The sequence below is a fragment of the Phoenix dactylifera genome, chromosome 14 (assembly GCF_051530095.1).
Source record: "Phoenix dactylifera cultivar Ajwa chromosome 14, Ajwa_hap1_PhDact_Kaust_v1.1, whole genome shotgun sequence".
Taxonomy (NCBI): Eukaryota; Viridiplantae; Streptophyta; class Magnoliopsida; order Arecales; family Arecaceae; genus Phoenix; species Phoenix dactylifera.
The window spans coordinates 28638469-28650614 of record NC_143203.1 but is presented as its reverse complement, the minus strand read 5'-3'; the positions used below and the strand labels follow the sequence as shown (position 1 = coordinate 28650614).

The following is a 12146-nucleotide window of genomic DNA, read 5'->3' as shown; positions in this document are numbered from 1 at the left end:
AAACTGTAATTAATGTACTTTCATTAGTTATGCCTTCCAGTGATTGTCTCAGCAAACTTACTGTTGTCCGTTCCCATATGATCTTCCATTTGTGCTGTATTTATGGATGATCTAATCCAGAAGACCTTTTTTTATTATTATTTTACATGTGCAAGAAAGGTAGCTTTTTATAAATTATTTGTCTGCTTTAACCTAGAGAGGTATACTGGAAGAGGGCGTAGCAGTGCCGGAGGCTCCCGCTGCTGCTAAAGGTTTTGGCCGAGATTGGTTGGCAGCCAGCGCTATTTTCTCTAAAAACGGGAATCCATAGCCAAGTAAGTCCAGAAAGTCCCAAGAATACGTATGAAGAGTAATGCTCATCCAGACTGGACAGGGGCCATAACCACGGCTCGCCCCACTCCCCATCTTTTGTGGCCTACTACCATTCAGGGAACTGCTGATAAATGAAACAAAACCGACCGCACGTTGGCGTATGGTATTGAGAGACCTGAAAGCGGGATTAGGATATGAAGGCGTACGATAACAGGTGTTCAGGCAAGAATCTTGCCACCAAATATATAAGACATAAAAACCTGATCATGAAGCAAGTTGGTGCATGTGATAGTTGGATTAACGCAGCGCCTAAAAGCAAAAGGGGCAAGGCAACAGCACAACCCGGCAACGCGCGGGTCACGTGAAGAGGGAAGCGAGAAACTCCCTAGAGAAGCCATTCACAAGGGGGTCTTGCGTGTTCCACGGTAAACTATATCTAGTATTTCCACCTTAAACTTTGCGTCTCATTTGCACACCTCTCTGTCCTTCTAGAAATCATTTCTGCCACTTCACAGATTATAACATATATAAAGACAGATGTCAGAAAACTAGATCCAAAATAATATTAATATACCTATGCTTTGATAGCAACAGGAAGCATCACGATACCATCAAACTTGAAGTTATATCATCCAATAAAAAGGAGCAAAAAAAAAAAAAAAACAAGAAGACGAAGAAGAAACCATATAACGAAGAACTGAAGAAAGGATCACCCAGACTTCTGTTGCTTCCCCCTTCTTTTGTATATTACAGGTGACAAAAGCCCAAAAAGAGTAATCAGAGAACTTTTTGGTAGAAGTAAGGAAGTTGAAGGGGAGGTTTATATGGGTCTTGTTTGGCCGCCGCTCAGTGCTGCTTCGCTGGCTTCTGCGGCGCGGGCGCAGCGACAGGGGCCTTGGGGCACTGGTAGCACTTGGCGAAGAGCCCAAAGGTGTCCACCTGCTCGATGAAATTAGCCATGCTGGCCCAGCCGCCGAGCCCAAAGCCCACCACCAGCACCCACACCACCACGAAGGCGTTCACCACGTACATGGCGGTCCAGCTCGGTAGGAAGAAGGGCGGCTTCTCCGCGGCGTTCTGCAATCAAAAGACGACAGCACCCCATCCATAATCGCACTCGGCAATTTTAGTTCACAATCAAGAAGCAATCAACAGGAGAGCAATATACGATAGCCTGGGAACGCAAGAAGAAGAAGAAGAAGAAGAAGAAGAAGAAGAAGAGAAAACGGAATGCTGTCCTGTATCTATCCATCCATCCCACTCAAAAGGGGATAAAAGGATTCAATCATCCTGCTGTTTCGTGAATTCGATTTTTTTTCATCTGTACGATCTTCGTACCACCAAATTACGCAATCGCCCCCGCCAAGCATGGGGGCTGTCGAGAAATCTGGAATCACGAAACTATCTTCCCGCCTAATATAATTGAGGTGCTGGGGGGATTTGAGAAAGAAAACTCATGAGAACCTGCGGGAAAGAAAGTTCTCCTCGCACAACTCCTGCGGTCGGGTGGTCAAGAAACAAAACCAGGACTAAAAATGATCAGCCTGCGACCGCTAGCAAGTTTGAAGAGAAATGGGCGCAGACAGGTAAAACCATCGATGGGAATGGAAAATGAGAGATTACGTAATAAACTACCCCAGTTCTAGAAGTTATATAAACCCATGCGCAAGAATTAAGCATGCATCGATCATCAGCATTTCCGTAATCCAAACAGTAGAAGAGCTCGTAATATTATGAGCTTAGGGTTAAAGCTTCTCGAATGATCGTCGTCCAAGATGGCGAACTCTCGGCATGCACATCAGAGAGGATGGCATGGAATATCGTTTTCAAGCAATTGAGCTGCATATGGCAGGAAAGAAGTAGCTCAAAAGAGAGATCATGTCAGACAGCACAGTCAGGACGGGTAGTAGTTGGAAGGAGAGGGGTATCGGACCAAATGCAGGGGCGGAGACGGTGCTCTACTCTAGCATTCCAAGTGCCAGCTAACCACAGTCGACAAACATTTACCGGCAAGGTAGAAGAAGAAGAAGAAGAAGAAACATAAATCTGAAGGAGGTATGTGCAGAGATAGCTCGGGATAATATAGAAGGGGACGATGGCAGCAGTCCGTACCTGCCTGGCGGAGGCCTTGCGATAGGTGAGCATGTGGGCGAGGGAGGGGATGATGTAGACGGTGAAGCTAACGAGGAGGGCCCCGACGGTGGAATTGATGGGCCCGAAGAAGGGGAAGATGATGGCCAGGAACCAGATGGGGATAACCACGGGGAGACGGGCCAGCGCGCGCAGGCAGATGCTCTTCGTGCCATGCATGCCGATCACCTTCTCCCACACGAAGTAGAGGGGCGTGCAAGCAAATCCGAACGTGATGAACTGGTGGATCAGCATCAGGATCACCGCCGCGTCCCTGAACCTCGACTTGGGAAGAAGCGAGAAGGCGTTGGCGTGGGTCAGCAGCTGGTCCCCGAATGCCCAGTACATGGCCGCGGCCGACGGGAGCGTCAGCGTGAACACGTACAGCGTCGCCACCAGGTAAATGTACTTGAACTTCTGGGGCTTCCACATCGCATGCATGATCTCCCTGCAAGCAATATTCATGGCACAAATGTGAGGACCATAGAATGGACTCTCCATCGATCACAATGCCAAATTGCTATATATGGTCCGACTGCAAATGTGCCCATACATATGCATAGAAGATAGGACTATCACACAAAACAGCCGCTAGCTGCGCATGGTTCAGAATACTCATCTTCTTTCTTTTTGTCTCTTTTTTTTGAAAAAAATTTAAGAATATTAACTATCAGTTTCATCCTACTGTGCGCATCACTCCGAGACCATGGCCGTGGAAGCTTCTTGTCAAAATATTCCAGCACATTAATTTGATTAAATAATTAAATATATAAATAAAAGAGGAATAAGGATAATACAAAACCAAAAACGCGGCAGAAACACTCAAACCACTGAAGCCCGAAGCTTTTTCTAATCTTCCTGTTTAACTTTTATGGTCATGACGAAAGCACGGGAATTAGCTGGACATTGGAATATGTATTCTAAATAAACTAATGATGATAATAGCAAATCATTGCTAAGCTAACGGCGCTTCCCAATCACGATCCCATACTTCACCTAGAAATATAGCGAACTTCAATCCTTATGCCTTCCATCATTCATACTCCTTTCCCTTCCTCGCCTCTAAAAGATTCTTTTAAATAATAAATTTGAGCGAGAAAAGATTCCCTGCAGCATGCCAACGGGTTGATCTGGTTACCACTGATTTCCACAGCTTGTTGCCACTGAACTCCAGAAGTTCTGGTTCCACTACAAATCCTAGTAACTCTCAAATGGTGTTGATTAATTAGCTGGTCTAAATGTAAAGAAAGAAGTCTTAAAAGGAATGGCCATGCTTAAGTAATGTAAAGAGAGAACGATGTGGGGACCGGAAAGATGGGAAATGATCTCCAGATCCGGTGGTGTCCGGCCCACCAGCCAGCAAAAGCTGCCGATAGAAGGGGCGGCCGAAAAGAAAGGCAACAGATCCCCAGCAGGCGGCGGCTTCTTGAGAATTGGGTAAAAAGGTGGAAAGAGAAGGTAGGGAGAAATTATAACTTCAAAAAAAAAAAAAACAAAGCACTTATTGCTACGCTGCTGAAAGGGCGGGGGGAGCGGGCGGGCTACGGGTCTACTGGTGCGAGTAATAGCAGCTTACACGGTGACGGCATGGCCGCCGAAAGTGTAGAGTATGTTGGTGGCGCCGGTGAAGTAGAGGACCAGCTTTGTGGGAGCCGAGTGCGTCGCGCCTTCAACCTGGCACGCAAAACAGCATAAAAAATAGCCACCGGTTAAAATAATTATACCACCACCTGCCCTGCTGGTTTTCATCATTCCTTCTCCTTCCAAGAAATTAACTCCCGAGATAGAGAGATGGGGGCAAAGGTGCGATGGGCCCCCAAAGAAATGTAAGAAAGCGAGCCGAACCGAACGGCCGCGTAATCATTCATTACAAGGATGAAAGGATGGGGATGGGGTACCTGGCCGTTGACGAGAGCGGCGACGGTGAGGTACCAGGCGGTGTAGGTGGTCATGGCCAGGCCCAGGAAGGACCACATCCGGTAGTTGTGGAAGGAAGGGATGAACACGGTGGTCGCGCAGCAGGCGCCGAATATGTACGTCCACGTCCTCTTGTCCAGCCGGTCGTTGATGTAGTATATGTTGCTGTACCACCACCACAGTTGATCATCCAAAAATTTTGATCAGTTCCAGCCAACAAGTACAGCTCCCAGGTAGCTCGGCTATTTGAGGTTTTGAACTTATTCCGGGAGCCGGATTGGATTGGAAAATAGGAGAAGAACAACCATACCTGGCACAAGCAATCAGCTGGATAACGGAGCCGAAAAGAAGGAAGGTACAGTTGAAGGCCAGACCGACGGCTTTCCAGTAAGGCCCAAGCAGCCCATCCAGCACCTCGAACCACTGCTCCCACAAAGCGGAAAAAGGTAGACAGACAAGGATAATTCCGTCATTATGGTGCTCGAATTTGTTACATCTAGCAGGGCCCCTAAAATTCCAGAATCCAGAGGATCCTGGGCCGGGAGCGGGACGGAGGAGGAAGAGGAAGAAACGGACCTGGATGACGTGATTCTTGAAGCTGACGTTCTCCTTCTCCTTGCGGGTTCGGTACTCGACGTAGAGGACACTGATAAGGTAGGCCGTCCAGCTGCCCATGAAACCGTAGAACAGCTGCAGCAGCAGGCCGGACAGCATCCCCAGCTGCGAGAACGAGTATGGCAGCGTCAGCAGAACTTGGGCCACCTGCGCGCGCATGCGGGAAACCCGGACGAAACCATCAGATTTCATACAAATACGAACTTTAGCCCCTACTCTGTTTCTCAAAAAATAGGGAAAGGGATTCGATCGCAAAATTATTAGAATTAAAAACGATTCAATCTGACTACGAGAGGGGAAAGCCAAAAGGTCAAGCAGGGGAAAAAAAAACAGAGAGAGAGTGAAGGAAACAAAAAGAGAAATGGTGGAAGACGCATATACTTGATTGGAGGCGCAGCTGAACCAGGCGTCCCAGACGGAACCGCCGTGCCAGAGGAGGCTCTTCATGCTGAACATAGGCTGCGGCTCCTCCGCCCTCTCCTCTCCCTCCTCCTTGCCGTTACCGTCCTGCTCCGTCTCGTTGAAGCTGGCAACGATGGCCTCCTCCGCTTGCTTCTGCGGCAGCATCTTTTCGTGGTCCTTGCTTTATCGCCTGGCCGACGCTGAGATCCCTTCCCCCCTTCTCGTCTCCTCTCCGACAACACCAGCAGCAGGAGCGAGACCGGCGGAGCGAAGGCCGAGATCCGCACCGATCTACGATCCAGAGAGCAACACGGCAAATCAGAGCCGCGAAAACGATATCTAAGCGTTGTTAACAGAATTTTTTTTCCTTTATATTTTTTATTTAAAAAAAAAAACTGGAATTCCCGTTCGCAACGCTGCGGATCTCTTTCAGGCCAGAGCTACCCAGGAAGAAGAGGGGAAATAAAAAACTACCTCTAAGGAGTGATGGAGTGAAAATAAAAAATAGAAAGAAAAATCAAAGAAAATAAAGTAGCAGATGGTGGTATTACTAGTACCGCCACCACCGGTTTAATGTCGCACGGGGGAAAGGGAAGCAAGCAAGGGATCGAGGGCGCGTTCGTGGCTCGCTCTGGAACCGATAGATAGGAGAACGGGAAGGGGCAGTGGGGATCCCAGAGAGCGCTCTTCGTTTTTCGATTCACCCGTTTTCAGGAAAGAGGAAGCAAGCGACAAGTGGCGATGGGAAATAGAGTAGCGGAATGCAAAATGAAAGAAGCGTGAACAGAATAGAAAGTTGGTGAGACATAAAAGAGTACGACGGACGGTCCGTTTGAACTCCTCGGCCAGCAAACCACTCTCTCTCTCTCTCTCTCTCTCTCTCTCTCTCTCTCTCTCTCTCTCTCTCTCCAGGGCCCAGCCGATTCGACCTAAATGCGCGCCCCCAGACCCAGACGAGAAGCGAAAAGAACTGAGAGCCTTCGTGCTGAAATGTGGCAGGCAGGCAGGCAGGCAGGCAGGCGGAGGGATGAGAGTAAAGGGGAGAGATTCAGAGAGAAACCTCTTCCTTCCCCCCTCTCTGGCCTCCTAACTGCCTGCCTTTTTTCCGCTGCCTCCTCTCTCTCACTCTCTCTTAATCTTAGCCCCCTGCTTTTCCTCAGTAAGTAAAACAGGGGTCGGTTCATTTGAAACTTTAAGAGGAGGAGCAGAGAAAGAAGGAAGAGGCGCACCTAATCCGGGGATTGGATTCCTTCGTAGAAATGTGGATCTTGGAGAAAAGGAAACGTAGCTAGCCGGGCGGGGATGTGAACAGAGGAAAGCCCGTAGGCGGTCTTTTATAGGGGAGGAACCGTGGTTCTTTTTCTTTTTTTTCTTTTTTCTTTTTTCCTTTTTTTTTTGCTAAGGCGTGCGAGTGGGAACCAGGGTTCTTCTCCCACTCGTTCTCTGCCACTTTATGGCGAGCAATCACTGCTACTTACCAATGTGGGTGGGGGCAGCAACGAGCTTGCCCCCAGAAATTATTGATAATAGAGTTTAATGCGCCGGAAGGAATGTACGAAATAACTTCTTTTTTTTTTTTTTTTTGTTAATGCCACATCTCCTATAGCATGCCTCTTAACACAGAAATCCAAGAATTATGTTGGGATGGACCTCCCGTTTACCAACCGAGGCCGTCCATTTTAATTTTTTGTAAAAAAAATTGAGATACACGTGTCAAAAGTTGAGGCCATCCACCCATATACACTTATTATTATTATTATTATTAAACTTCTTTGTATCGATATGTTTGAAGGCATCTATTGAATCATTAAATGATTAATATGTATCAATTTACCTATAAGTGTGTATTAGATTAGTATCTGAGTGTGTATTGGCATCAAATTCTCTATTATATGATTTCAAGTTCTACATTTATATAACTTTTGCAATCTCAAGTTAATCCCGCCATTTACATTTGATTTAAAAATCCTACAAATATGTTGAGAAAGAACGTCTTATGGATGGATGAAGAGAGATTTGACAAAGAAGAAGAGAGGATGCAAACAATTTAAACTTACAAGATAGATGGATTTTATTAGTCAGAGAAGTTGCGTTTCTGCAAAAAATTTGGATGTCTATGTTAAGGCGCATGCTACTTAAGATGTGGCATCCTATGTGATTTTCTTAAAGGATTTTTGTTAGTAGCCCAACTAAAAACGAAGGAAGAAAAGAAGCTAGGAATCAGGCCCTGGCAGCCGAGTTATCAGGAAATGAGCCAGCGCCTGATGGCTTTCCGCGGCCATTCCATTACGGGGGAGAGGCTTAACCGCACCTAGAACTGGCCTTTTTATAATGTTTAACCAAGTTGCCTTCTTTTTTTTTTTTTTTTTTTTTGCTTAAAAAAAAAAAAAAAGGAGGTAGGGGGGGAGGGGACAAGCCCACCCCGCGTAGCAACCCCAACCGGGCCCCACCCCCGCCAGGACTATGTTCGATTCGGGCAGAATGGCCGTTTGGTATAGGCCCAGCTCACCAGACCCCAGCCATATATTACTCATACCCTCCCCACCCGTAACCCCGGCTCGGTTACCCCTCTGGGCTCCGGCTCGAGAACCACGTGTGAGTACGTCACACCTGGCACCACCAAGGCTACCAGCCGACCAGTAGCACTTCTAGACCCCGTGTCCAGGCTAGGGGCATCCGGTCCCCACATTTAATCGACGCCCGCGCGTTTCGAACCTGGAACCACTTGGTTAGAAGCCGAGCTCCGTTCCAACTGAGCTACCGCCTTGGCGGCCAAGTTTGCCGAGCGATTACTGCCGCTTTATGGATTGGTGTGTGGTGTGGGACATTCTTTCTGATGCGTTACATATGTTATTTCTTGATTTTCTCGAATACATGTACTCTAAATTGATTTAATAAATCTGATTTCGCCAAAAATTAAAAAACAAGATGCCTCAGATTCGCTCTCTCATTGCTCTTCCCCTCGTTTACCATTTAGAATGCGCATATTCAAGGCCCGCCCATCCAAACAATTCAGCCTTTACTTTTCCAGGATTCTTTGTATAATGAATCATTCTTCCACATTAAAGAAGTTAGTAATTCCTTGCTTTATGAGGCTTTTGGATATAAATAGTGTACAGCTCTCGCTATTTTATCTACAATATTATTATTATTGTTGTGGGATGGGGTTCCCAGTTTAGTCCCACATCGGGTAATCAGCGGAAAGGTCTGTGCCTTAAATGGGAGGTGCAAACACCTCTTCTCACCGAGGGCCCTTTTGCGGGACAAAACCGTGAGGGTAGGGGGCAACCTCCGCGGACCCCCGCGCCGTCAGGGCTCGGGACTGTCATTGGGCCACGGCCCTGGGCGACCTCCCGCAGACCCGAAGCGGCAATCCCAGAGCGGACAATACCTCGGGGAGGACGCGGATGCTTTCCCTGCTCGCCCGGTGTGCGGGCTGGTGTCGGGGTTCCGACCCCACATCAGATGGCGCTAGAGGAAGGAACCCGGCCACGCACAGACCTTCCCGCTCGGGGGGCTGTGTTGTGGGATGGGGTTCCCAGTTTAGTCCCACATCGGGTAATCAGCGGAAAGGTCTGTGCCTTAAATGGGAGGTGCAAACACCTCTTCTCACCGAGGGCCCTTTTGCGGGACAAAACCGTGAGGGTAGAGGGCAACCTCCGCGGACCCCCGCGCCGTCAGGGCTCGGGACTGTCATTGGGCCACGGCCCTGGGCGACCTCCCGCAGACCCGAAGCGGCAATCCCAGAGCGGACAATACCTCGGGGAGGACGCGGATGCTTTCCCTACTCGCCCGGTGTGCGGGCTGGTGTCGGGGTTCCGACCCCACATCAGATGGCGCTAGAGGAAGGAACCCGGCCACGCACAGACCTTCCCGCTCGGGGGGCTGTGTTGTGGGATGGGGTTCCCAGTTTAGTCCCACATCGGGTAATCAGCGGAAAGGTCTGTGCCTTAAATGGGAGGTGCAAACACCTCTTCTCACCGAGGGCCCTTTTGCGGGACAAAACCGTGAGGGTAGGGGGCAACCTCCGCGGACCCCCGCGCCGTCAGGGCTCGGGACTGTCATTGGGCCACGGCCCTGGGCGACCTCCCGCAGACCCGAAGCGGCAATCCCAGAGCGGACAATACCTCGGGGAGGACGCGGATGCTTTCCCTGCTCGCCCGGTGTGCGGGCTGGTGTCGGGGTTCCGACCCCACATCAGATGGCGCTAGAGGAAGGAACCCGGCCACGCACAGACCTTCCCGCTCGGGGGGCTGTGTTGTGGGATGGGGTTCCCAGTTTAGTCCCACATCGGGTAATCAGCGGAAAGGTCTGTGCCTTAAATGGGAGGTGCAAACACCTCTTCTCACCGAGGGCCCTTTTGCGGGACAAAACCGTGAGGCTAGAGGGCAACCTCCGCGGACCCCCGCGCCGTCAGGGCTCGGGACTGTCATTGGGCCACGGCCCTGGGCGACCTCCCGCAGACCCGAAGCGGCAATCCCAGAGCGGACAATACCTCGGGGAGGACGTGGATGCTTTCCCTACTCGCCCGGTGTGCGGGCTGGTGTCGGGGTTCCGACCCCACATCAGATGGCGCTAGAGGAAGAAACCCGGCCACGCACAGACCTTCCCGCTCGGGGGGCTGTGTTGTGGGATGGGGTTCCCAGTTTAGTCCCACATCGGGTAATCAGCGGAAAGGTCTGTGCCTTAAATGGGAGGTGCAAACACCTCTTTTCACCGAGGGCCCTTTTGCGGGACAAAACCGTGAGGGTAGGGGGCAACCTCCGCGGACCCCTGCGCCGTCAGGGCTCGGGACTGTCATTGGGCCACGGCCCTGGGCGACCTCCCGCAGACCCGAAGCGGCAATCCCAGAGCGGACAATACCTCGGGGAGGATGCGGATGCTTTCCCTGCTCGCCCGGTGTGCGGGCTGGTGTCGGGGTTCCGACCCCACATCAGTTATTATTTTTTAACGTTCTATCGCTCGTGTTTCCTCCATCCCGCCACTTCTCTTTGTTAGTGTTAAACAATCTTCGATTAATAGGGTTCTTATGAAAATAAAAAGGAAACCATTGCAACTCATCCAAGTAAAAAAAAAAAAAAATCTTAGCTTTCAAAAGGAACCGCTCTACCGATCATTGGTGAACATATTAGAAGTTCCTGCTCGTTCTGATGCAAATGATCAATATAAATCAAGATGCCTGCATAGCCCTCTAGTTTGGTCCTGCTTCATCTAATCTACCCAATAGACAAACAATAAGTTCTAATTTGATTTAGTTTGTCTTTCGAGCCCAACATGTGAAGTTTTTAATAATGAAATTAAAAAGTGCGAAGACAGCATTAGAAATTAAAATTATGACTTGTCCCCAAAACTTAAATTAATAAAAATAAATAAATTTATTTATATATTTTATAATTTTTTGACTGACAATGCGTAGGATCTCTCCAATTCGAGCACAAATCAAAAGGCATTGGAGCATTGTAAGCGATACAGAGATTAGAGCACCCATCTCGATGCATAGTACATGGATTTTAGGGCTGGCAGCAGGGCCTCAGATCCAGCATGCATCACTCCAATACGTGAAAGCATGAGGTGACGCTAGATGTCCCGTTGATGATTAGTTAATGTTTTTTACAAATAATCATTACAAGAACATGAGTCGCATAATTGATTTAGTGTTTGTAGATGTAGGTATCGATATCTGTTTTTGTAGGGGTCTCTTAAGCAATGGCTAGATACCTATAACGAAATAAAAAAATTAAGATAGTTGTGCCATATAATTGGTGGAATTATTAATTGCATGGTTGGGAGAGTGGATATGAGCTAACTTGATGCCAACCAGTAGTAAGGCTATCACATTTCTTAGCGGAAAAGCATTTTATTCCCATTTGGAGTCAATGGTCAAAGCTCAGTACCGTATCCGAGGGTAAGCTGACTGAACTTGTCTTGAAGCAGCAGTAACCAATGTTACAAAGCATACTTTATGACTTCTACATTGAGCACGCATTCTCTTATTTTTGTTTGCAAGGTGATGAAATCCATGGATGAATTGGGGTTTCCAAATCAGCATAGTAACAACAGTATTATTTTTCGTCATATAAACAATATTTTTCTTATGCTGGAAAGCATGGTTTGCGATTCATAAAAGTAGGAATCGCTTGTCATAAAGTAATGAATGAAAACAATCACACCTAACTATTATATAAAATGATGATTTAGAAAATGCATGCATCGGCCTTCCTGTTTGTTATGGAGATGGCTTAACTTGTAGTCAGATCTCACATTTTCTAATAGTCTCATACTAGATTCTGGACCTCTTGATTACAATTTTTGTAGAATACATAAGGTTGCCCCACTCCTTTTAGGCGCAGAATTGTTGCTTCGACATTCGTATCGTTCAAATTTCCTTACAACAAAAAGTCTCTCGCATCTCTTCGTAAGTTGCTGCCTCGATGACTCGGCACCTAAGAAATTTAAAGCAATCATTTCACTTGGAAAAACCGATCTAGTTTGGAGAAATTATTACGCAGACCAGATCCGGTGGACCAATCCAAATCCCGAATCATGCGTGCGGTGGATAACAGGCACCCCATAACTTGAATTGTTTAAAATACAAGAGAATAATGTGGCGAATGGCTATTGGACTGGTCCACTGGACCTGGCCCATCTAATAATTGGACTCCAGCTTGGGTCCTCAAAAGTAATGTGAGACATGTCCGGATGAATCATGTAAAACCCACTGAGATTGTCGTGTAAATATACAACAACAACTGAATACTTTTAGGTCGACG

The 12146-nt window shown here is 48.0% G+C and overlaps 1 protein-coding gene across 4 annotated transcripts; it reads right to left on the bottom strand.

The window, feature by feature from the left end:
• Positions 1–852: 852 nt before the first annotated feature.
• On the bottom strand, positions 853–6824 carry LOC120109360 (auxin transporter-like protein 2). 4 transcript variants are annotated; one of them, XM_039123116.2, is made up of 8 exons: positions 6606–6824; positions 5356–5667; positions 4936–5121; positions 4670–4782; positions 4341–4524; positions 4019–4116; positions 2425–2890; positions 853–1389 (listed from the first exon to the last, which is right to left on the bottom strand). In XM_039123116.2, exons 2-8 carry the CDS (start codon positions 5539–5541, stop codon positions 1159–1161), a joined length of 1464 nt encoding a protein of 487 aa, XP_038979044.1. In that variant the 5' UTR covers positions 5542–5667; positions 6606–6824; the 3' UTR covers positions 853–1158. The 4 variants fall into 4 exon arrangements, with proteins under 4 accessions (XP_038979044.1, XP_038979045.1, XP_088566893.1 ...); XM_039123117.2 differs by having other exon boundaries at positions 5928–6677; XM_088710767.2 differs by lacking the exon at positions 6606–6824 and adding an exon at positions 5851–6557.
• Positions 6825–12146: the final 5322 nt, after the last annotated feature.